The sequence below is a fragment of the Chiloscyllium plagiosum genome, unplaced genomic scaffold (assembly GCF_037043375.1).
Source record: "Chiloscyllium plagiosum isolate Xiang-an unplaced genomic scaffold, Cpla_swu_hap1 HiC_scaffold_26, whole genome shotgun sequence".
NCBI classification, from domain to species: Eukaryota; Metazoa; Chordata; class Chondrichthyes; order Orectolobiformes; family Hemiscylliidae; genus Chiloscyllium; species Chiloscyllium plagiosum.
The window spans coordinates 24,736,713-24,763,924 of record NW_028270164.1 but is presented as its reverse complement, the minus strand read 5'-3'; the positions used below and the strand labels follow the sequence as shown (position 1 = coordinate 24,763,924).

Sequence of the window (27,212 nt, the reverse complement as noted above, 5' to 3'; positions counted from 1 at the left end):
GGCGATTCGATCAACTGAGAGGAGTACACAGCGTCGGTGATTTGCTATGTATTGACAATGTCACTGTGTCCAAGACCACATCACCTCTTGCCCCAAATAGATGCAGTCGATGACCACAAGGATGTGTGCACTGCTGAGGCCCCATGATACCACCTTCAGAGCAGATGACAAGGCAGCCCCAACAACAGCGAGGGCCAACCTGACCCGAGTCATCAAAGAGGTAAAGTGTGCGCGCACACACACACACACACACACACACACACGACCGCCACTTTGACAGCACCCACCCGCAATGACTGGGTATTACTACAGCAGACATGAGGAAATCCCTACGTAGAGTCAACTTACATAAGGCTGCTGGACTAGATAACATGCTTAGCAGAGTGCTCAGAGGATACTCTGAAGTATTGGTAGATGTTCTCACTAACATCTTCAACATTTCCCTGAGCTGTGACATAGTTCCAATGTGCTTCAAGGTCGCTACCATTGTCACTGTGCCGAAGAAGTCTTCAGTATGTTGTCTCAATGAATACTGCCTCATTGCGCTAACACCCATCATCATATTAAGGCCCTGCTGCCCCCCTCACTGGACACCCTGCAGCTCCCGTATCGTCCAAACTGCTCAATGGATGATGCCATTTCCACCACCCTCCATCTGGCCCTGACCCACCTGGAGAAGTAAAACACCTACATCAGATTACCGTTCATCAACTTCAGTTCTGCATTCAACACTATCATTCCTCAGCACCTGATTGGAAAGCTGAGTCTGCTGGGCCTACATATCTCCCTTTGTAACTGGATTCTGGATCCTGGACTTCCTGAGACGTCAATCTGTCTGGATTGAGAAAACATCTGCAATGCCATCATACTGAGCACGGGAGCCCCCCAGGGCTATGTGCTCAGTCCACTGCTGTTCACCCTGCTGACACATGACTGTGCAGCGAAGCATAAGTGGAATTATATCATCACGTTTGCTGATGATATGACTGTCGTGGGTCTCATCAGCAAGAAGGACAAGTCAGCATACAGAGAGGAGGTGCAGCGGCTAATGGACTGGTGCAGACCCTGTCTCTGAAAGTGGACAAAATGAAAGAGGGTTATTGACCTCAGGAGAGCACTAAGCGACCACTCTCCACTGGATATCGACTGCTCCCCCGTGGAGATCGTGAAGAGCACCAAACTTTTTTGGCATTCACCTGGCTGAGAATCTTACCTGGGCCCTCATTACCAGTTCCATTGCCAAGAAAACCCAGCAGCATCTCTATTTCTGTGCATGCTGAGGAAAGCCCATGTACCCAGCCCTCCATCCTCATCACGTTCTACAGACGGTTCATTGAGTGTACCTTGAACTGCTGCATCACTGCCTGGTCCGGGAATTACACCGCCTCACAATGTGAGACCCTACAATGGATAGTGAGGACAGCCGAGAAGAGCATCGTAGTCTCTCTACCCTCCATTACAGACGTTTACACCACACGCTGATAAACACCCCTCACTCAATCTCTTCTCCCTCCTGCCCTCTGACAGACGATACCAGAGCATTCAGTCTATCATAGCCAGACTGTGCAATAGTTTCGTCACCCAAGCCATCAGGCTTCTTCACACTGTATGATCAGACTCTCTTCCATCTGAAATTCTGTTTTAGAAGCAATTCTAAGTCATGCAATGTCTATTATTATTCATTTACTGCACTAAATTTGCGTGTTTTGCACTACTTATACACTTTATGCCGCCCTTCCTATGATCGTGTAGTTTCTGCTGTCCATGTAGCACCTTGGTCCTGGAGGAATGCTGTCTCGTTTGTTACTGTGTCAGTTGTATATGGTAAAAATTACAAATCTACTCTATTCTACCCTACCATCTCAAAGTGCAGCACCTCGCACTTATCCGGATTAAACTCCATGTGCCGTTTCTCTGCCCATATCTGCAACTGATCTATATCTCACAGTACCCTTTGACAATCCTCTACACTGTCCATAACTCTACTGATCATAGGATTGAGGTGAGGAGAAATTTTTTCACCAGAACAGTGGTGTGTTTTTGAAATTTGTTGCTATAGAAAGCAGTCAAGGCCGAAACATTGTATGATTTCAAAGAGGCGTTAGAATTCACATTTGGGCTAAAGGAATCAAAGGATGTTGGGGGATAAAGCAGGAACAGGCATTTAAATTGAATAAGCAGCCATGATTATAATGAATGGTGGAGTAGGATCAAAGGTCTCAAGAGTGTATTCCTGCTCCTAGTCTTATGGAGTAAGCCTGACCACTCAAAACATTCTTAAGCAGGCAGCTCAGACCATAACTTTGCAATTTGTTTCGGTAAGTGTACAGTGAAAATTCCCAGATTAAATTAGCTAGGTTGACTACTCGATTTTAAAACTGACAAAAAAATGATTCACAAAATTCCACAATGAAACACAAAGAACAGAATAAAGAACCAATAGAGAACTCAACCCATCCAACTAGTCTTAATTATGCTTTTCTGAATGTACACAACAGTCCCAATAAGCAAACTCCCTTTTAAAAACCAGTATAAATGGAACACATGCTTACAGGTTGAAGTTGAAGGGCAGAAAAAGAGAGAGTTTCCACACAGCTCCCTGTTGAACTTCCAACCACTGCACGACTGAACTAAAACTGCTCAGCTCGGAGCCAGATTGATCCGACCCCAGCCCGGTTTATTGCCCCTCTGAAAAAAAAATCAAGTGCCAAGTATCCTTCAGCCAAGGAACAGCTTTTAGAAAAAAAAGCGACTAGCTTTGTGATACCTTCCACCCCCTTTTAAAAAAAGAACCATCAATACCAAAAGGTAGCTTCATTTTTAACCCTTCAAAACCCGGTTAGTATTCTCAACACACACGTACACTATACTAACTATGCGCATGCAATTTCAGGCTGTGGTACACCCACCACTGAAAGCTTTCCTGTCTCATTCGAGTCTCGATAATGCATCAGCAATCACGTTTTCACAACCTGCCACGTGCACAATTGTCAAATTGAACGGCTGCAACAACAGGCTCCATCTCAACAGTCTGGCATTTTCATCCTTAAATATTTCCACAAATGTCGATGGGTTCTGATCAGTGTATACGATTGTCTCAGATGCTGGTAATATAAACACTGAAATGTTGCAATGCTGACACCAAGCTTGAGTCTCTTTCTCCACCGCTGAATATTTCTGTTGATGAACGTTCAACTTTCTGGAAAAATACCGGATGGGTCTTTCTATTCCCTCATCATCCTCCTGCAGGAGCACCACACTGACACCTACATCACTGCCATCGCTAGCCACCTTGAAAGGCTTTGTGTAATCCGGGTGGCTAATACTAGGGCAGTGGTTCACACAGTTTTAAGGCTGTCAAATGCCTTTTGACAGTCCGCTGTCCACTGAAACTTATTGCCCTTTTTTAAAAATTTGGTGAGTGGGAGCAGCCACACCTTTAGAGTTTGGCACAAACTTTCGGTAAAATCCACTCTTATTTTGCTGCTTATTTTTGTCAATGCTGTGGGTAATTCCGCAATTACTTTTGTTTTTGCATTTCATGGGGTTATTTATCCATGTCCAATAACATGGACCAGGAAGGTGACTTGGGCTTTGGCAAATTCACTTTTAGCGAGGTTTACCACTAAGCCTGCCTTCTGAAGTCGATTGAACAAGTCCAATAAATGCTGTAAATGTTCCTTCCATGAGTGACTAAAAATCACCAGGTCATCAATGTACACCACACAGTTGGGTATTCCAGCAATGACCTTATTAGTCAGTCTCTGAAAAGTGGCTGGAGTGTTTTTCATCCAAATGGCATGATTTTGAACTGATATAGCCCATTTGGCGTTACGCAAGCTGAAATTGCCTTTGCTCTCTCTGACAGAGGAACTTGCCAGTAGCTTCTGAGCAAGTCCAACTTAGAAATGTAAGTTGCTTGTCCTATTTTTTCAACACAGTCTTCCAACTGTGGAATTGGATATATATCAGTCTTTGTAATGACATTGACTTTGCAATAGTCTACACACAACCATTAGGTACCATCTGGCTTTGGCACCATGACTATGGGTAAGCTCCAGTCACTAACTCACTTCGATTCTGCCATCTTGGAATATGAGCTCTCTCTCCTGAACCTGTGCTAACTTGAGAGGGTTTTGCCTGTAAGGATGTTGCTTAATTGGGACAGCATGGCATTTGGCTTTAGCACCATGACTATGGGTGAGCTCCAGTCACTAACTCACTTCGATTCTGCCAACTTAGAATATGAGCTCTCTCTCCTGAACCTGTGCTAACTTTAGAGGGTTTTGCCTCTAAGGATGTTGCTTAATTGGGACAGCATCTCCTATATCTATATAATGCACAATTAAGTCCGTACCCAGATCGCGACGTTCTGCCTTCAGAGCTTGCAGCAATATCTTAACGTCGAGCCTCCTGCTAGGTGGTGCGCCCTGGCGACGTATTTTTTCCGCCAGGTGCGTAACCTCAACTACGACACACAGCTCCTGTTCGTCTACCGTGACGCTTTGGAGGTCACCCTCAAGATGCTGCCTGTCTTTTACCAGGACCTGATCACTGTCTGGAACATGGTCGAATCGCGTCGCGCCTACCCTCCAGCAGGAGTGGCAGCTGTCGTCAGGGAGCTGTTGCTCAGGAATCCGCACCTCTGCACTTGCGGGTTCGAGTGGCTGTCGGAGGGGATGGCCGTGGCGGCGAGGGTGACCAGGGTCGGGGACGTGCTCGGTGTGGGGGCCTGGGCTGGACGCTGCCGCAGGACATAGCGAGCAGGGCAGCGGTTGACATCCGATATGTGGCCACTACCATCCGATGCCTTAAAATGGCGGTGCTCGGACCCGACGTAGTGCACCAATTGGAGGACGCTCAGGTGTGCGGTGAAATCCCGTCCGCGCTCAACCCTGTTTGGACGGCATTTCACATTGGCCCCAAGGTCCCTTACTTCCCGCGGGAGCCTGTGCCACGCAACCTGAGCCGCCTCTGGAATTTTAGTTTTGTCCCTTTTAAGGACGTAAAAAGCACACCTGCAGCACACCGTCCACCTCTTCTCCCTCATCCACCGTCCGGAAACGCCTTGGCGTGCCCATTTGCCACCGGATGGTGAAGATCCCCAGTGGAGGGCTCTCTACACGGGAGTCCTCCCTCTTTCTCTCGGGGATCTGGGGTGGAGGGTGCTGCACGCAACGGTCCCCTGCAACCGCAGATTGCGGTGGTTCACGGACTCCCAGCCCAACTGCTTGTCCTGTGGCGCTGTGGAGTCCATGGATCATGTATATATTGGGTGTGGGCGTTTGCACTCCCTTTTGATTTCCACAAAAACCTCCTGTGCTTTTGGTTGCACTTCAGTCCCACGCTCCTGATCTTTGGGCACCCAGTACGGAGGAGGGAGGGCAGGTCCGAAGACCTCCTCGTGGGTCTGCTCCTGGGTCTGGCCCAACTGGCCATAAATAGGTCCAGGCTGTGGAGGGGGTCGTTAGGGCCGACTGTCTGCCCCTCTTCCGTGCTTACGTTAGAGCTCGGGTGTCTCTGGAAAAGGAGCACGCGTTGTCCACCGACACCCTGGAGTTGTTCAGGGAGAGGTGGGCCCTGCAGGGGGTGGAGTGCATTAGTTCCCCATCCAACTCTATTTTGATTTAAATCCCTGCCCTCCCCTTCACTATTTGATCATACAGCACTGCCCTTTGTGAAGGGCACTGCTTGTCACAGGCCACTCGGCTGTTTCCTCTCTTCCTGGTGATGGGAATTTGAATAAAGATTCGTGCACCTTGTGTCTCTCACTGTGTCTCACACCTGCACACACACACCATGGGTGCTGGGGAAAAAAATAAGCACTACCACAGTAATGCAGTAAAGTGGGCGTTAAAGAAAAAAAAGGGACAGAAAAAAAGAAATATAATGCACAATTAGGTTAGTACTTCCCAGTTTATTTCCGCATATCTCCCCAAGTGATAGTAATAACTTTTTCAGGTCATTCCGATTTTCTTGTGGAAGGTAATTCAATAATTTATTCCAATTTTTGACAACTTCCTCATAGTTGATTTGAAGAATGTCCAATTCAGAATCCTCTGAACTTGGTTCTTCCTGCTGTGCTGCAACCATGAACACCTTCTCCTCTTGCTTTCCTTCTGTTTCAAAATACCTTTTGAGCATATTCCCATGACACACTCTGTGAGATTTCTTTCTGTCTGGAGTCCTTATCAAGTTGTTCACCTTACTCAATTTCTTCTCAATTTGATATGGCCCACTAAACCTTGCTTTTAAAGGTTCACCTGTCACTGGAAGTAACACCAACACCAATTGTGAATTTGTGATTTCTTATCTGCCCTATTTCATTGTATCCTGTGATACTTTTAAATGCTGTCAAGCCAACTCTTCAGCTCTATTTATTTGTTCTCTAAAATTTGACACATAGTCCAAATGGGTGGTCTCTTAATTATGACTTATTAATTTCTCCTTAATTAATTTTAGTGGTCCTCTTACTTCATGCCCAAAAATTAATTCAAATGGACTGAATTTGGTCGATTTATTTGGTGCACCTCTGATAGCAAAAAGTACAAACAGAATTCCCTTATCCCAATCATCTGGGTAATCCTGACAATAAGCCCTCAACATGGTCTTTTGTGTTGGATGCCATCTCTCTAGCACTCCTTGCAATTCCGGATGGTACACAGTATTTTTAAATTAGATTCCCTACAGTGTGGAAACAGGCCCTTCAGCCCAACCAGTCCACACTGACCCTCTGAAGAGTAACCCACCCAGACTCATTTCCCCTCTGACTAATGCACCTAACACTATGGGCAATTTAGCATGGCCAATTCACCTGGCTTGCACATCTTTGGACTGTGGGAGGAATCTGGAGCACCCGGAGGAAACCTACGCAGGCACTGGGAGAATGTGCAAACTCCACACAGACCGTCGTCCGAGGCTGGCATCAAACCTAGGACCCTGGTGGTGTGAGGCAGCAGTGCTAACCACTGAGCCACCATGCCGCCCTGCGGTAGATTTGAATTGCTTTATTCCCAAGTTATCCATAACCTCCTTGACGTTTGATCCTCGATCAGACTGAATCTCTATTGACAGTCCATATCTAGTTAAAAAAAATTAAGTAATTCTTTTACAACCTTTTTAGATGTGATGTTGCGTAATGGGATTGCCTCTGGAAATCTAGTCGACACGTCCATTATTGTTAATAAATGCTTATTCCCACTTTTTGTTTGAGGTAGGCACCTACGCAATCAATCAAGGCTCTTGTGAAAGGTTCCTCAAATGCTGGAATAGGTATGAAAGGTGCAGGTTTTATTACTGCTTGTGGTCTTCTGATTCGCTGACATGTATGACAAGTCGGGCAAAATTCAACTACATCTCTGTGTAGTCCAGGCCAGTAAAAATATCTTTGTATTTTAGCCTGTGTTTTCCTCACCCTAAATGACCTCCAAATGGTAGCTCATTCACCACTCTCAGCACCTTCTTTCTATACCGTTCTAGCAAAGCAATTTGAATAATCTCTGCCCATTTCACATCTGCTTGAATGTGTGATGGTCTCCATATCCTCATTAAGATATCATTTATTAACTAATAACACACAGGAATGCATTCACTTTCTTTCTCTTTTGATGTAACTGTTTTAATTCCTCATCTTTCACTGTAATTCAATCAGCTTAGCAGAGCTAAAGATACTTGCATGTTTATCTATTTGCTCCTTCTTTGTTCCACTTATCTGATCAAAGCAAATTTTGGATCACACTATGTCAGCTTCCTTATCTGTGCCTTTTGATCTCTACTGCTTCAGCTTGTGCCTCTGTGATCTTGTGATCACACAATGGATAAACATTCTCCATGTCTTCAGTTGTTTGCGTCTCCACTGGCTTTTCAACTAGAGTGAGCAGCACGGCTACCGGTGAATCAGCTATATCATTTGCAAGGACAAATTGTATTTCTGAAGCTGAGAGTTTGTCCAGTACTCTTACCACAAATTCTCCACTTTTCTCTGGACTCTCTAGCCTCACTTTACATAGTTGAGCACTTTTTGTCTCACCACGAATTCTTGTTACTAGTAACTTCTCTGGCAATAGACCCTCAGGAGTACATACCTCCTTCTCCTTCAGCATTACAGACTGAGAGGATCCTGTGTCCATTAATGTTGTAACCTCCTTATTGACTACTCGTGGCCTATGTGAATAAGCTTTAGCCTTGTATGTTTAATCCTCATTAATCAACATCTGATCATCTTGTACACTCTGAGTCAATTGTCTAACTTCCCTTATACTTTTTGTTACAGTCCAACAAAACTTCCAGGCTTGTCTGGTTTTCCTACATTTGGCTTTCTCCTAGCCTACCAACACTGTGATTTTGTGTTGCCCATTTTAATACAATGAAAAGAGCTTTTTCACCTCCCTTTCCCCTTCAAGGGTTTCTTTTTTTACCCTGTGGTAAATTAACCTTAAGATCTTCACTGAGATCTACCTTTCCCTTTCCACGTGAAGATTTATCTTTACCCCAATTTCTAACCCTCATGGACTGAAATTGATTCTGGAAGCCCAACCGAGTTTTGCGGACCAGCTCATAATCATCAGCCACTTCAGCTGCCAATCTTGCTGTGTTAACTCTCTGCTCTTCCACACAAGTTTGCCCTACTTCAGGCAGTGAATTTTTGAATTTTTCCAAAATAATTACCTCTCTAAGGGCGTCATAGGTTTGTTCGATTATTAAAGCTCTTATCCATCTATCGAAATTACTCTGTATAGGTTACTCAAAATAGGTTTGACCAGGATCCCTCCTTAGATTCCTGAAACATTGTCTCTTGGTTTCTGGTACAAGATCATATGCACTTAAAATGGCACTTCATCCTCATACTCCCTGGATACGTCCTCTGATAGGGATGTGAATACCTCACTACCCCACCTACAAATTTTCTTTGGATCAACAAAACGTACATTGCCACTGGCCATTGCATTTGTTTAGCCACCTTTTCAAATGGGATGAAGAAGGCTTCCACATCCTCTTCATCAAATTTAGGCAATGCTTGAACATATTTGAATAGTTTCTCACTGGGCTTCTGACAACCTCATCCTCACTAAGTCTACTCTCAGCCTTTATTACCAGCCTTTTAAGCTGACTTTCTTTTTTGAGTGCCAGTTTTTGAAGTTCAAAAGTTCTCTCTTTTTCTCTCTCTTCTACTTCAAATCCTGTTTAATTTCTGCTGCCCTTTCCTTATCTCTCATCTCTAACTCAAGCTGCTTCATTTGCAATTGAATTCTTGCCACCTCTATAGATTCTGATGTTTATCCAGCAAGTTTAAATGCTGAGTTACTGCTGTAACTATCTCTCCTTTCCCCACAGAAGACGGCAGTTCCAATTCCAGCTTCTCTGCTAATTCTTGCAACTTGGTCTTATTCATTTTTTGCAAAACTTCCAAAGTCACTGCATCCACTTCCAGAAAACTGTTGGCAACTGAAAGAACCATTACTATCTCAAGCTTTGTCTGCCCAACCATTCCAACACCTGAAATAAAGACATCAGCACCTACCACTTGCTGTTTAAAATCCCACCCACGAAGAGGCCCAATTTGTTATGGACTAAGCCAGACCACTCAAAACCTTCTTAAGCAGGCAGCTCAGACCATAACTTTGCAATTTGTTTCAGTAAGTATACAGTGAAAATTACCCAGATTATGTTAGCTAGCTTGACTACTAGATTTTAAAACTGACAAAAATTATTCACAAAATTACACAGAGAAACACAAAGCACAGAATAAAGAACCCTACAGAACCCCACCTATCCAACTAGACTTAATTATGCTGTTCTGAATGTACACAAAAGTCCTAATAAGCAAACTCCTTTTAAAAACCAGTATAAATAGAACACATGCTTACAGGTTGAAGTTTAAAGGCAGAAAGAGAGAGAGAGAGTTTTCACACAGCTCCCTGTTGAACTCCTCACCAGTTCAAAACTGTACTAAAACTGCTCAGCTCAGCTAGAGAGCTGACCATTCGCCTTTCTTTATACAGGTCACTTCTAAAACATGACCACTTTGGCCTGAAGTCTCATCTGTTTACATATAAACAAAAGGCCTCTCAAAATCATTTTCATCTCTGTACCAAACCAGACTGATCAGAGCCCCATCTAGTTTCTTACCCCTTTGAAAAAAAAATCAAGGAAGAATATCCTTAAGCCAAGGAACAGCTTTCAAGGGGAAAAAAAAGGACTAGCTCTGTGACATTATTTTCTATGCTTCCATGTAACTTCTCATAAATGTATCATTGGAGATAGAAGACACCCAGAAGTTGTTTGTTAGCCTCTCCCACTCCCTAATTTGGGCAAATCAACAAGTATTATGTTTTTCCATGACACACTCCATAACAAGTCATTTTTACAAATAAGGTTCATGTTCCTGGTGACCAGAGTCCTACAAACAGTTAATATTTAGGTGAATGCAATGTTGCCAAAGGGTTAAGCAGAAAATCATTGTCATTGTTTTTTATTGCAAGATTCCCTTAATGTAATCACTTTGTTCTTCTCTCCACTGAACGTATGCAATCTTTCAGTCTGCCTCAAGCAATTAAGAAATACATTTTTAAAAAAATTGTGTGTTTGGACATCCTCTGACGAGGTGTCTCTTATCTTTGGAGTAACTGAGGTTTTTGTGCAATATTGGTCATGGTAGCATTTCAAGTTCTTCTGAAGATAGTCCATTGAAAAGGGCATTACCATAATTCTGTATTGTATATACATTCAACTTACTAAAATGTCACAAGCTATTGTGCTCCAATGGTGGAGTGAAGACAACTGGAGATGCACAAGAGGCCAGAATTGGAAGAGTAGACCTAGCAGTGGTTTGCTATCAGTTATTACAAATTTACATCCATAAATATATTGTGAACTTCATGATTCCAAACATGGCTGCCAAACCTTCCTTCTCTATCTGGGTCTATTTATGCTCTGTATTAGCCAAAGTCCTGGATGCATACACTATTAGGTTGCTATGCCTCTCCATTGGGCCACATATGAGCTAATACTACCCTGATACCATACAGGGGAGGTATTGCATGTCAATATCAGATCTTGCTGGGGATCAGAGTATGCCAATACCTTAGAGGATGATAGCTGTTTCTTCATTTCCCTGAAGGCTATGGTAAGCTATGGCATGGCTACATGACCATTTCCTAAGCTGACCCTTTACAAGTTGATGCAAAGGTAACAGGATGGAGGTCAGGTTAAGTATGAACTCTCCATAATAATTCACCAGCTTAAGGGAAGACCTAAGCTTCAGACCTCAGGTGTGGAAGCTAGGGCACCTTCTTATCACCCTTCCCTTACCTTCTAATCGGTGTAACCCAGTCTGGTCAACTCTAGCTCAAGTAGGTCACTGGGGCTGCCTGGAACACACAGTCTTCCCTTCTAAGGTGTACAGCCTGCCTTGGAGAAATGTCTTAGAACTATGTCCAAGTTCTCTAAGTGTTCCTTATTGGTCTTTTCTGTTATTAGCATGTCATCTAGACAAATGTGACCGGAGGATGCCGGCCCAGATTCTGAAGAAAATTTTAACTGTTTGGCCGAGCCTTGGTTTTGTTTTGGGGTTTTCCTGTGGGCTTACCTAGGGTCCCTGTTTAGGAAATGGCTTGAGTGAGGCTATGCAATTACTTTCACTCAAGTGGTGTTCCCTAAGCTCATTCAAATTGATGAGGGTGTCTGCTTCCATGAGAATACCCTGCAACTCGTATGCTCCACTTGCTGCATTTTCCAATGATAAAGCCAATTGTAGTGCCTGCATGAAGTCCAGTGGAGTTTCAGCGAGTAGGCCCTTTTGCATGGTTACATCATTAATCCCACTTACCAAACAGTTTCAGAATTTCATTAAGTGTTAAACCATAGTCACATGCCTCTGTCAAAGGTCCCAAGACAGAATCCCTTGGATCTCAACTTGCCAAGAAAAACTGATAGCAACTCAGAATTAGAGGAGACTTTGGGTTCTAATATTCCTTAACCAAATCCTTTAACCTTTGAAAGGTTTTAGTATCTGGTGCCTCAGGGAAATTTACACTCTTAAGAACTGAAAAGAAATTGCAGCTCCACAAATATGGAGCTGATTTACTCACTGCTTTTCATCCACCCAAATATCATGTGCTCAGAAAAAAAATTATTTCCTCAAACTGAGCCCAGTCTTCGATGGCAGGATCGAACAAGTTAAACTTCCCAAATAATGGCATGATGTCAGAAATACTTACCCTAACTCAAAGCCAGAATTTCAGAATGGGTGAATTTCTTCAGGGGTGTGCTTTTCTCTTGTCACCATTGAAATAACCCCACAGAGACTAATATCCTGTCACTCTTTATTCACACACAGAGAATCCTTGACACTGATCCAGCTCCCTCAGAGCCAGAGTGAGAAGGATATCTGACACTCATGTTCTTATCTGTTAGCCAGGGCTCCCTGATTGGACCAGATTAACAGCTCCAATCAGGGAACTCATATTCTACAAGGTTCACCTAGCTGACTTCAATCATGACAGATACCATTTGGTGATATACACACCTTTCTAGAACAACATAACTACCTAATTTACACAACTGCACTTTCATCATTTGTCAAATCATCAAGTGTGAAATTGAAGTGACAATATTTGCATCCAAAATCGAACTTTCACATCAGATTAAAAACAAACTATTGTGTTTGGGATTTACAATCCACTTAAATAGGACTTGTTAATTCAGCTTTTAATTCTGGCTCTTGAGTATTGACCTTTGACTGATTGTTTTGAGTCCTGGGAGTGATGTGAAGAAAGACAGTTTACAGCTGAAAAATAAAGACAAACAGATTGGAGAGTTAAAATAATGCAATTGAACTGAGACAGTGTGACTTTTCATAAATCTCTGTCACAGGTTTTGTGTAATTTATTCCAGTGGGAGACCTTTACAGCTCACGTAGAAGCATTTTGTTTCCCTCTAAATGGTCAATGCCATCAAATCTCCCATTATCAAATTGACTGCGGTACTTTCTACTTTACAATAGTGATTACACTTCACATTCTTAGTGGGCTTTCAAGCACCTTGGAATGTCCTGGGTCATGAAATACACTATATAAGGGAATCTTTTTCAAATTGTAGGAATCTTTCCTGAAAACTGGATGAAAATATTGTAGGGTCTTGGTCTTCATTTCAAGTTAGTTCCCTTTACCTTCAGAAAAGAGCAAGAAAGTGAAAGGATTATGTATATATATATATATTATATGGAGTACAATATGGTTAGCCTTTGATTTATTTTAAAACATAGGAGCAGGAATAAGCCATTTGGCCCTTTGAGCCTACTCTACTGGTCAGTTGAACCATAGCTGCTCTGGTTGTGATCTGAACTCTACTTTGCTCTCTGCCATCCTGTTGGCTATGACTCCCTTATCAATCAAGAATCAATCTAACTTGAATAAATTTGCTGTAGAAGAGAATTTCACATCTAGATGACACAGAGAGAAAGAAAGCTTCTGCTCATTATCCATCTTAAAAGAGTTATATCTTACTCTTAAACTGTGTTGCCCAATCCTAGTCTCCCTCAAGAGGAAATATCATCCCATCTACTAGCTCATCCAGTCCTCGCTGGATCTTCTATGTTTCAATACGATCGTCTTCATTTTTGTATTCTCCACTAAACAGTGAGGTGATGGCTTAATGGTATTATTGCTAGACTATTAATCCAAAGACCCAGTTAATGGTCTGAGGACCCAGTTTTAAATCTCATTGCGGCAGACGGTAGAATTTGAATTCAATAAAAACCTGGAATTAAGAGTCTAATGACAACAATCCATTTTTGATTAGCAGGAAAAATAATCCCAACTTGTTCATTGATGTCGTTTAGGGAAGGAAATCTTCCATCTTTACATAGTCTGGCTTACACGTGACTCCAGATCCTCAGCAATGTAGTTAACTGTCAACTGCCCTTTGGGCAATTAGGGATGGGCAGTAAATGCTGGCTCAGCCAATGACATGCTTATCCCGTGAATGAATTTTTTAAAAATTCTATAAAGACGCAACCTATTCATCTTTGCTTCATAAGGTCAACCCTTCACCCAGGAGTGAATCAAACGAACCTTTACTGAACTATTTCTTGCCCAATTATATCTTTCTTTCAAACAAGGAGACCAAAATGACAGTACCTCAGATATAATCTCACCAAGGCCTTGTCCAGTTACTGTAAAACTTCCTTATTTTTATATTCCCTTCCCCTTGCAATAAACAGCAACATTCCAATTGCTTTCCTAATCAGTTGCTGAGTGACTAGTGTTCATTATAGGCGCCATTCAGATAATCGTATCCAGGAACTGCTGTTGGTAAATGTGACTGAAGGGCAGGCATAACCGAATGGGAATTTAGAAATTTTATGTAGTGGAGGCTAAGCTGAAAAGATCGTTAAGATTGCACATGGGCTCATGCTTGTGCAACATGTAATGTATGTGCTTGCAACAGTATGAGGCATATCCACGTAATGATGATTTAATTGAAACTTATGTTTCTATTTTAAATTTTATTTGAATTATTCTTTACTTATTAATGTTCAAATTGTGTGGATTTTAGTTGGTTTTGTTTCAGTTAAAGCTTTAAGAAGTAAGATCTTGCCCAGCACTTTTCTGCAGATTTCTTTCTTTAGAAGTTATTGGTCTCAGGAATCATAACAAAATTTGAAGAATAGTCCAATACAACTGATAATAATAGTAATTATAAAAATATACTACCGAATAATCCTCTACAACTAATGCACTGTTTGAATGGCACACCATAACATATTTCTGAAACCAGAATCTGATTCAGTCATTTCACTGGATCCTCATGTTTTCAATGCAAAAAAGGCGGGAAATTGATTTGCACTTGAAAGATTTCCATCTTTTGAAGTGAATAGGTGTAAAATAGTAGGTAAGAATGTTTAAAGTGGAAAATCCAACCAACATTTGGTCACCTATTTAGCCCAGGAAATTGTTTTAATGCTTTGTTTTAAATCTCTAAGTAGTTATCAATTCACTATTAACACTTCAATTATGCACTCATCTTGTTCCTTTCATCTTTTAAAAGCAATTACTTTCTTCACACGTTCAGGTTTTTCCATGTCACATGATCAAAGAAAGTAAGTTGTTCACCTGGATAGAATTTTCAAATTTTCAATTTTTGTGTGGGGTGTTCCAAGATACACATTAGATGATCCCAATGTGACAACCAAGAAGACTAGTTTTTACCATATAACTGCAGTACAACAGGATTTAGATTTGGGTAATTTGTAATTTTTTTTAAAAGTTCTGAGGATTTTTTCCTGAGACAATTCACTCAGTGTGTTTTCATAGCTCCACAACACTTGTCTCCAATACCTGCAGCTTATTCTCCCTTAGCCAATTCCTTACTCCCCTTCCAGTTTTGGATATCTTAATTTTTGTTTATGGATCTGAAAGAGTTAGTACTGAATGGTGTCATAAACTCCACAATGTGATGATGTGAGGCCTTCTGGGCAAAGATCTTGAAAGAGTGAGATATAACATTGGGTCCTTCTCAATGGGTCTATAACAATTTCTATTATATCAATGAAACCTGTAATTTGTTTGAGTATATCATGATAAAATATCAATGAGAAGAGGTTCTTCCAGTTAGAGCAAAGTATTTTTCTTTTACCAAGTTAGACTAAGTAGGGCTTGTAGATCCATGCAATTAAAGAGAATGGTGGCAGCAACTCTTACAGTATTGTGAGTTGGTGTGTTCATATATCATTAATGATGTTTTATTAAAGTTTTACTGGTAGTATATTACGTGCAAAATTGTAGTCAGCATAAGGATTTTCCATTGGATTTGTAGTTCTTCAATAAATGAGATGAAAGAAAACAATTTTTAAAACTTTTCATTCAAAACCAGGTTTTCATTTTGCAGAAACAGCCCTGCAGCCAACATTTTGAAATTAATGACTCTTGCATGATCAGCATTTTCCTGCTTGCAGTATGCCAACAGGCACTAACCTTGAATGGACATGATTTCCATATAAGGGTAAACAAATGGCTTCCTTCAATGCTGAGCATTCACAACAAGTGCAGATGGCAAGCAGACATGGTAATGAATAGACTTCTAATTTTCCTAGCCAGCTATGAGATGCATTTGTTAGTGTTTTCTTCCATAAATTTAATAGGAATAGGAGCTAAAGGATCAAACTTGTGTTTTTATAATACTGTGCATCAGTGCTCCAATAGAACCAACTAGGCCTTAGAATAACATTTGATATAGCTATAATTAATATATGAAAAAATATTTGTCAGTATGACTAATTATTGGTTACCATTTGACTAGCTTTATCTTCCATATTTCTTTATTTTTGAATTCAAATTTCACCACCTGCTGCATATTCCAGAACAGTAACCTGGTGTAATGGATTAAGAACTTAGTGACACCACTACCTCCCTGCATCATAAATGGAGTCCTGCTGAGTCATGTATCTATAAATAGTTAAATGCAATGACTTTACATTAATATGGTTTCCAGTCCACATCTGTGAAAAACATCCAGATCCATTTTAATATTTATTCAACAACTAAAAATTGCAAAAATTAGATATTATAATGGTACTTGAAATAAAATTTATCACATTCTAAGGAAGAAATGCTGCCTTGCTCTCATATAAATCAGATGGATACCTACTGTCATATTTATTGTTCTACAAATGCAATACAGAAAGCAAAGGTGCATCTATTTCTTGCGGTGTTCTTTTACAAAGTGTAAAGTGTAATTCTAGAAATTCTTACATTAGTTTAGAAACACTGAAACTCTAGTATATATGGCCTAATTTTAAGATTGGTTGTTTATATCCTTTAATATAAGAAAAATAAACACAGCAAATTTGACAAAAATGCCTCATAGAAACATCGTAAATGGGAACAGGAGTAGGCCAACAGCCCCTTGAGCCTGTTCCGCCATTGAGTATGATCATGGCTAATCATCCAACTCTGTACCTTGTTCCTGTTTTCTCTCCATACCTTTTGAACGCTTTAGCCATAAGAACTATATCAAACTTCTACACTGTCTCAACTTGTGCACAGTTGTGCATTTAGATGCTTGAACTTGTTTTTTTTTTGAACATGTCATGAAAATGCAACTTTTCTTTATAGAAAGGCACTTTTTGAAAGTCATAATTCTTAAAACTAATTTCTTGGACTCATTTAGTGGAATCACCTGACAAAGAGTTTGCGGCTGTCAGGAATCAAGTTATTTGGAGATTATATATTTGGATTTCAGTTGGGTCACAAGCTACTGAGAGAAAGAAGCTAGCCAGCTCAGTCTCTACCTTTCTGAGCAAGCTTTTTTTTTAGTTCAATATGAGAACTGAAATCCTGATCTGGATATCCAATAAAACATCTGAAAGAGTTCTTGTCAATTCCTGACTGAACTGCATCTGCAAAGGTCCCAGACAGAACTGCCTGACTCCCATGTGGGGCATCTGAAAGCCATCCTAAACGTTTCATACTCTTATCATTTTCTCTTTGAGATCTATCAAACTCACTGACTCTCACAGTTACCTGGACTATATCCTCATACCCTGCTCCCTGTAAAGACTCCATTCCATTCTCCCAGCTACTCTGTCTCCATCACTATCTGTTCTGATGATGCTAACTTCTGCAACTGGGGCCTCAGAAATGTCGACCTTATCCCTTAACCAAGGATATCCCAACACCGTGGCTGACAGCCATGTTCAATCCATTTCTGCTCTTTCTTCCCACAACATTGTGGGGTACCCCCAGTCTTCACTTTCCACCCCACCAGCATCCACATCCAAAGGATCGTAAGTTGCTATTTCTACCATCTGCAGCAGAATACCACCATCAGACACATATTTCCTTCCCTTTCCTTGTTAGCATTCTTCAGGGACCGTTCCCTCCTGGACACCCTTATATACGCATCCTTCACTCCCAAAGTCTCCTCACACTCCCACAGTACCTTCCCAGACAATCACAGCTGTAGCACATGCCCATTTAGTTCCTCCCTCCTCACTATCCAAGGTTCCAGACATACCTTCCAGGTGAAGTAGTGATTTACCTATATTCATTCAACCCATTCTACTGTATTCACTGTTCTTAGTAGGGTCTCCTCTACATTAGGGAAATGAATCACAGAATGGCCGACTACTTTGCGGAACAACTATGTGCTGTCTGCAAATATTATCCATAGCTTCTAATTGCCTGCTATTTCAACACACCACCGTATTCCTTGGCCAGCATTGCTGCCTCAGGCAAGCTGTCCTGGGTGTAGCTCAATACAAGCTGGAAGAACAGCATCTCATTTTCCACTTGGGGAGCCTGCCCCTTTCAGACCTCAATATCGAGTTCAATAATGTTAGGTCCTGAACATCTTCTTCATGCTCTTACCTACTCCCACATTCCAGGTCCTACCATCACAGGGGCTGCTATTTAGCACAGCCAACCCACTTTCACCTACTTTTGAACCCCATTAGCAGTTTTTCTTTCTCCCTGATTCATCATTATGCAATCCTTTTATCTGTCTCTCATTCCCTCTGGACTCCATCTCCCCATATCACTGACTCCTTTACATCTCACCCCACCTTCAGCATTTATAACACCTTTTCCTAGCCACTACTAGTTCTCAAGACCCGAAACATTAACTCTGCTTTCTCACCACAGATGCTGCCAGTTCAGCTGAATTTCTCCAGCAATTTCTGGATTTCTTTCAGATGTCCAGCATCTGCAGTTCTTTGTTTTATCTTAATTACTTGCCATTTTGTCATATGTGCACGTGTGTTGTGTGTGTACGTGTCATGTATGTGGGTCATGTGTATGTATTTATGTTCATAGTTTTAACTGTGTTAACCAGCTTTGCATCTTTGCTGAGTAACTCTTGTTTTATAATAAATTAATAGATCTGTATTAAAGAAACTTGGTTAATGAATCATTTCATTCTGAACTTAGAAAGTGCATAATTATCCATATTGGTAACTGAGTTGTTAAGATACATGTCGTCAGTAATGGGACTAGAGACAGTCAGTGCATTTCTCCAACATTGCTTGTATCATCACATGAAATAGGTTCTGTGTAAAAAACTGTCAGCAGCTAAACAAAATGATGAAATTTATATGTGTATATTGTTAAAACGTGCATCTTCTGAATAATAAGAATCTACCTTCTGTGGCAACTCACTGAGAGCTCAGTACAATGTCTAATTACTTGTTATCTCTAATCATTGAATATTCTAAGCATACATTTCAATTTGTTCTTCCATTTTCATCTTATTTGCATTCCTGACCATTCCCACATTACAGCTATCCCCTTTTGAATATTCAGTTCATGTTAGTTTCATCTTGAGGCTTTCATCCATGAACAATAAAGGATCACTATAAAGCTTCAAAAATTAACTTTTAAGTACACGTTGCTACTTCCTACTATTATTAGTATTTTAATTCTTCCTTCTCCTTATTCATTTTCCCTGTGCCACATAGCATTCCGTTAACTTCCTCCATTAAGTTCCAGATGACTGTGCTCTATGCAAGCTGCCAGGAGGCAAAATGAGATTTTCATACCTTGTCGATAGGGAATGGATGGTTGTTGTTTGGCTCTGCTTGGCTGAGACTATACAGAAGCAAAATAACATTTTACCAATATATAGTGGATCACCACACCCTTGACTAAATAAATGATAAGCCATTATAAATCTGTTGGAGTATTTTTTAAGTCATATAGTCTTTACCAGTCTCCTCTTTCATCTGTGTGAGATAATCCAGCTGTTGTTTGTCAATAGAATGAATAATGGACAGATATTTCAATTAGTAAGTTCTCACCCTGAAAATTTTATAATTTGACAGTCCATTTCTGACCTATCAAATGTAACCACAACAATAAAAGCAAGATTGCAATCTCAGTCCTTTGAGAGTTACTTGTTAACCTCTAGTCTGTCTATCACAGTTGCCCTTTGTAGCAAAATCAACTGGAAAGGTCAAATTAATGTGGAGTTTGGAAAGTTCTTTAGAGCTTAGCAGACAACTATTGGCATTGATAGAATAAATAAAATTTTCAAAATTTTCAAAATATTCTTACCTCCATTGTAATATATTTATTCATACTTTGAAACAATATTTAAAATGGAGGCAGTTTCATAAGCTTACATAACTTACTTTTTCTCAGTTTGAGGTCTTTCTGATTTTTATGTTGCTGAATGTGCAAGGTTACCATTGGTCTTGATTTTAACTCCACTTTCCTAGCTTTCAGTCAGTGTCTGGGGAATGTAGTGTATGATTTACCGACTTATTACCTGTTTGACCTGGCCAACTGCAATATTAAATTGCAGGAGATTTATTATTTCCTCCTCCCTTTCTTGCTCTTTCCTGAGCCAATCATACTGGTCAATTGACACAAACTTCTGATTGATTCCTGATTATTAATACCAGCAACCTGCTTGCTGTCATTCCTGGACCGGCATTTGCTTACCTTATTGTTTCCTGTCCTGTAGTTAAAATTGAGCTCAACATATGTTAGCCGATGGTTGTGAGTCTTGAAGGGAAAGTGAGCATCATACTCATGCTTTGATGTAGCAGTTTGTGTCTCAACAACAATACAAAACAAAGAACAAAGAACAATACAGCAATAGAACAGACCCTTTGGCCCTCCAAGACTGGGCCGACATGTTTTGCCCAACCATTCTAAAACTGTCTTCACTTACAGGATCCATATCCATTTATTTCCTTCCTATTCATGTACTCATCCAGGTGCTTCTTGAAAGCTGCTATTGTGTCTGCTTCCACCATGTCCTCTGGCATTGCACTCACCAGGCACTCACTGCCCTTTGTGTGAGAAACCTGCTTTGCACATCTCTTTTAAACCCCCCTACCTGACCACGTGCACCTTGAACCTGTTTCCTAGTAATTGACCCCTCACCCTGGGAAAAAGCCCCATACTTTCCACTCTATCCATGCTATTCACCATATTATAAACTTCTATCAGGTTGCCCCTCAACCTCCTGCATTCCAGTGAAAACAAACCCAGTCTATCCAACATTTCTTCATGGCTAAAATCCCCTATACCAGGCAACATCCTGATAAACCTTTTCTGTACTCTCTCCAAAGCATTTACGTTATTCTGGTAGTGTGGTGACTAGAACTGTATGCAATATCATGACTGTACACAATAAAACTTTTCTAGCTGCTGAAAACATTTTGAATGATAGTGTATACCAACAACATTAACAGGAGAGATGGTCAACAGATTATTCGATTTGGCTGCAATTGCATTGTTATCTCGCATGACATAACCTTCTAGGATGCTAATTTTGTAGGGATAAGCAGTTACATATCTTTCAGATTTGATCTTAACCTGTAGCGATATCATTAATTTTGGACATCAGATTGGGAAAACAATTTGAAGAAACATTCAAGTGCAAATGGAAGTGCACATTGACTTCCTCTTGGTCAGACATTGTCACAATTTTTGGTTAACCGAAGTAGAACTCTATTATAAAGTAGTTCAGTATTAAGGCATGTGTAAGATAAGGATTTTAATAACCAGTAGCTTTTACTTTACAATTCTTTTACCTCATTACATGTAAAGATTAATAGCAGCTACAAGAAGCATTGTCAGAGCTTTCATTTGGTTCTGCTGTCTTTGGCCCACATGATGACAGTACTGACACATTAAAAGACAACCATTTATTCTCAAACTTTTAAAGCATTTTTTGAAAAAAAAAAGAACTTGCAATCATAGTATAATTTGAAAGCAGTATGACTGACTGAATTCCCATCCTTCAATCAAATGTACTGTTCTTGGTTAAAGCTCCCTTCACTTTTCCCCAGTGCATAGCTCTAATAAGCAGTACAATGACAGTGGATATTATATGTCAGAGTTCCAAATTTAATCTAGATGCCATTAGACATGGAATCATTTTCTGAATGTCAAAGGAGTGGAATGACAGCCAAGTTTTGATTTAGTGTCCAAGCAAATCAAGTTGACTGAGTTATAAAAGTATATTTAATATGGATTGAAACTTATATACGTTGGCTTTCCTGCCTAATCTAATCATATATTTAGTAGTTCCCTCACAGGCTACATTACTGAATACAGGCTGTGAGACATGTATTGGGGTATTTCACTGACTTCCCTAACAATTACATTCAGCCCAATGACAGGCCTGGTCCTTATCATTTATTTTTCAGCCAGGGCCCTTTTTTCCTTCATGAATCTTCTTGGTTTGTAAAATGGATCAAATTGAACAATTCCAGATGCACAGACTAAAAGGGCCGACAAGTATCCAACCATTTCTTGGACATCAATGGGAGCTGTTTCAAGGAACAAGGAATGTGAAAAGTGTGTTGGTCATTCTAAGATACAGATATTTAGATATCTAGGATGGCCAGTGATTTGTGACAAAATCTTCGGTAAGTCATTGGAAATTATTGTTTAGCAGAGGAGGGGAAATATAAATATTGCATTTGCACTAGGGAACCTGACCTCAACTGATGTCAGAACTGAACTACAGAAATGCAAATACAAATTAAAGTCTATCAGACTTGAGAATCTTATTTAAAATAATCCAGAATATTTCTGTTGCTAATGACTTGTCTCATGACAGAATCCTCAAACAATTATTGGCAACTTAATTTGTTTGAAGAGACAATCTTTTGTGAGAACGTTGGATTTTGCTGAGTTTCAATTGGATTTGTGAGTACAAAATGCACAGAATCACTTACCTTTGTTTTCTACTTTGAAGTCCTCAGGAAGAAGGCTGTCCTGCCTGTTGCCAAGCACAAAGGCCAAGAAGGACAAAATGAGAGCATCCAGGATCCCAATTATTGCCAAGATGTAAGCCCAGCGAACAGAACATGCTCCCAAAGTGTACTTGTCAGTTTTGTCCCCACACATTTGTTTGACAGCATCTGAATCCCAGCCATCGGGGTAAATCATGCATCCCATTATCAGGCCAGTAGCTAAAGGGAAAATAACCTTCGTTACACATTTTTTTTTGCAATATGCAATAGGAAAATATGCTAATTTACACAGTGATAGCATAATATTTAACATAGTTGACATTTTACAGAAATCCAAGTCATTTGTAACACCGACGTCAATATATTTCAGTATGTTTGATTTTTCTGAAAGGCATCTTGTGAAGCCATTTACTGTTAGCATTGAAACAATTAACCCTTTAATAACATGATTGGAACATTCTTGCAATTTTCACTTTCTTGAATCTATGAAAGTGATATGGAAATCATAAAGGACAGAAACATTAAAAGAGTGAGGGACAGAAAATGTAATATTTCCAAAAACAGAATTCAATATTTCTATTAAATTTTAAGCAGTATACTAGTTTATTTAATATGCTAGCTTAGTAATATTACTCATTATATCCAGAAACAAAGTTCTGAAAGATTATAGAAATCTCCCCAAAATCCCATTGCTGATACTGCTGCTTATACCAGATTTCATGTCTGCCAAAGAACCTACATATACATTCAGTGAGATAATCATTAAAACTAATAACATGTTCACAAAGCTGCTAGCAGAGCAATAGTATTCACTTTTAGGGAGATAAAATTGAAAGGGAGCAAAATTACACTAAATTTCTATGGAGCCTTAGTTAAGCCACATTTGGAGGACTGTGAATATTTCTGATGTCAATATTAAATAAAATGGAAGTGCCAGAGAAAATGTAAAAACATTTATAAGGAAAATACCAAAACTGGGAAGTTATAACAATCTGGTAAGGATGTATAAGTTTGGGTGATTTTCTTTAGAAAAGACCTGATAGGTGTCTTTAAAATTCTGAAGACATTTGAGTAGTGTAGATAATATTTGCACTTTTGAGGAAGTTCAAACTGGAGGTCATGCACACTAGAAGCCATATTTTCTGGTCATTAAGAAATCCAGTCAGGAGAAACCGCATTATTCAGTGGTTGAGATGTAAAATGCAATGCAAAATTGGGTTTATGACAGCACCATGACATTTTGTAAACCCAGCCCTGCCTGCCAAGTACAACGGTGAACTCAATGGAAAGCAGCATCCCAGGCCACATTCAGGGAGCTGATTGTCCTTAAAATTATATGGTACATTTTGGGAAAAAAAGAATGTTGCAGAGCAAGAATTTGTAATTTACTCCTCGTAGAATCCCTACAGTTTGGAAGCAGGCCATTCAGCCCCCTGAAGAGCATCACATCCTGACCCACCCAGTCCCTGTATTTCCCATTGCTAATCCACCTAACCTACACATTCTTGGACATTATGGGCAATTTAGCATGGCCAATCCACCTAACCGGCACATCTTTGGATTTTGGGAATTAACTGGAGCACCTGGAGGGAATACACACAGCTCCAGGAAAAAAAATTACAAATTCCTCACAGACAGGGTGGAATTGAACCTGGGTCCACGGCAATGTTAGGTAGCAGAGCTAATCACTGAGCCACTGCTCCATTCACCTGTTTGCAGAAGGTAATGATTCTAAGAAGGGTAATATTCATGCTACATTGGTTTCCTAACCCTTTCAACTGATGTCTGGGTGGAGATTGGAGTTCTGCTTTAGGAGTGAGCAGATACGTCTGGATTAGCTCCCTAAGATCCAAATAATTATGGCTAAGTTGTATTTATTGCTATACAATTCTCTGGCTATGATAAACACTATATCAGTGCTTTGGTGCAGTAACTGTCAAGAATAAGCATTAACCTATATATCTCAATTTTTGACCTGAGCGAAACTTGTCACATTGAAGTCTTGCTGCATTATAGTATAATATAATATGAGGGGGTAAAACAACCACCCAGTGTTAGACAGTACTTGGCATCATAAACCCCCAAAATCCCAAATTCAATTTAAAACGTTTGCTGAGTTGGCTGATAACAAGTTAGGAGATCAGTTTAAATCATAGATTGGACTTCACCAACCCAAGTCCATTGTGGGCGGCACGGTGGCACAGTGGTTAGCACTGCTACCTCACAGCGCCAGAGACCCGGGTTCAATTCCCGACTCAGGTGACTGACTGTGTGGAGTTTGCACATTCTCCCCGTGTCTGCGTGGGTTTCCTCCGGGTACTCCGGTTTCCTCCCACAGTCCAAAGATGTGCGGGTCAAGTGAATTGGCCATGCTAAATTGCCCGTAGTGTTAGGTTAAATGGGTAATTGTAGGGGTATGGGTGGGTTGCGCTTCGGCGGGTCGGAGTGGACTTGTTGGGCCGAAGGGCCTGTTTCCACACTGTAAGTAATCTAATCTAATCTAATCTAAGTCATGCATGTGGAAGCTGGAAATAATCTATACAGGTCTACCGACCACCTCCTACTGTTTGAAACTTTCTCCAGAAAGGCATGTTGTCAGCTTGATCAGGCTCCAGAGGCTGTGACGGGATGGCGAAAGGAGGCGTGCATTTGTTTTTTTTGATATCTTCCTGATATTTCAAGGTTCTTCTGAAGATTGGCTACCCAGCGAAACTGCTGAGCATGATAGAACCCTTCCACAGTAACATGCAGGGGACAATGCAGTTCAACAGCAGCTCTTCCTAGCCCTTTGACATCTGCAGCGGCGTCAAACAAGGCTGCATCCTCGCTCCCACATGCTTTGGGATTTTGTTTTGTTGTGCTCCTGAAACATGCCTGTGGCATTGCAACAGAGGGGATTTACCTGCGCACTAGAACAGATGGTAGGGTCTTCAACGTGGTCCGCCTCAGAGCCAAGACAAAAGTACATGCGGCACTCATCAGGGACATGCTGTTTGCCGATGACGCTGCAGCTGCAACATACACTCAGCAGGAACTCCAGTCACTGACAGATCACCTCTCCCATGCCTGCAAGGATTTCGGACTGACTATCAGTCTGAAGAAGACGAGCGTCCTGGGACATGACACAGAGACACTGCCATCATCACCATCGATGACTACGAACTCAATATTGTCCATCAGTTTATATACCTTGGTTCTACCATCACTGACAACCTCTCCCTGGACACAGAGATCGACAAGAGGATCGAGAAAGCAGCCTCAACTCTTGCTCACCTCACAACTCGAGTATGGACAAATCCCAAGCTGACAGTGAAGATAAAAATGTCAGTCTGTGAATAAGCACACTGCTGTATGGCAGTGAAACATGGACTACATATGCTATACAGGAGAGAAGACTGAACACCTTCCACTTAAGGAGTATCTGCCGTATCCTGGCATATCCTGGCAAGACAGAGCGTCCAACACAGTAGTCCTATCTCATGCTGGCCTTCCCAATACATACACTGTGCTCAGGCAGCAGAGACTGCGCTGGCTGGGCCACGTCCACCACATGGAGGATGGCCGCATTCCAAAGGATATCCGCTATGGAGAGTTCGTTTAGGAACAGACCATTGGGTGTCCCCAGCTGCTCTGCAAGGATGTCTGCATGAGGAACATAAAGATGCTTGATATCATTATGGAGCCCTGGGACATCTCAAAACAGGGCATAGGAAGCGGGCATTCAGGAAGAAGTGCAGCAGTTCTAGTACATCAACGACCACATACAGATGTGGCCTCTGTGACCAGTACTGTCACTCCAGTATCAATCTCTTCATTTGCAAGCAACAGGGAAGCAGAAAGCTGGAACAACGAGGGTGCAACCAACGGTCAGCCATGACCGAAAGGGGCCTCACTGTTACTATCAAGCAATAATCCTCCTTGCTCTCCGAGAAAAGTGCCACTTTCATAGCTCCTCGATAATGGTGTATCCTCTTCCATTAGCTAATAAATATACCCAAGACATAATGAAGACAAAACAGGATTGGTTGCAGTGAACTATCTCAGACAGCCCTCATCCAACATATAGATACAGCAACTACCCGAAGGTACCAGAGATGGTGATGTTGGAAAATACCATGTTCTAACAGCAGCCAAAAACAAGTAGCTTGAGTTGGGATCATAGATTATGAGCTGTTAACCCTTTATCAAACAATTTGGTTAAAACCCTAAGACTAACGTATTCAAACCTTAATCATCTACTGCCTCTGAATGGGAAGTTAAATTTACATCCCACAAGAAAACAACAAGATTGGAGAGGTTGAATCATTGCCGCAGTTTTTAACTGCCCATCCAGGGCTGTTTATGTTGGCTGGACTCGGTCAAAATTGGATCTTAATAACGTAACTGCAATCCCACATTTAAAATTCCTTATGCTTGTGCTTTGAAAGCACTGAACTGTGAAATGATCTTGCATGTTCTTCTCATCCAGCTGCACAAGTAATTGAATATTCCTGTTTTCACCTTT

The 27,212-nt window shown here is 40.9% G+C and overlaps 1 protein-coding gene across 1 annotated transcript in view; it reads right to left on the bottom strand.

Moving 5' to 3' along the window:
* LOC122563188 (LHFPL tetraspan subfamily member 5 protein-like) overlaps positions 1 to 27,212 on the bottom strand; it is a 179,663-nt gene that overhangs the window by 12,407 nt on the left and 140,044 nt on the right. Inside the window, exon 2 of the mRNA XM_043716711.2 lies at positions 22,691 to 22,927. Coding sequence (XP_043572646.1) covers positions 22,691 to 22,927 — 237 coding nt within the window. The remainder of the gene's footprint in view (positions 1 to 22,690; positions 22,928 to 27,212) is intronic.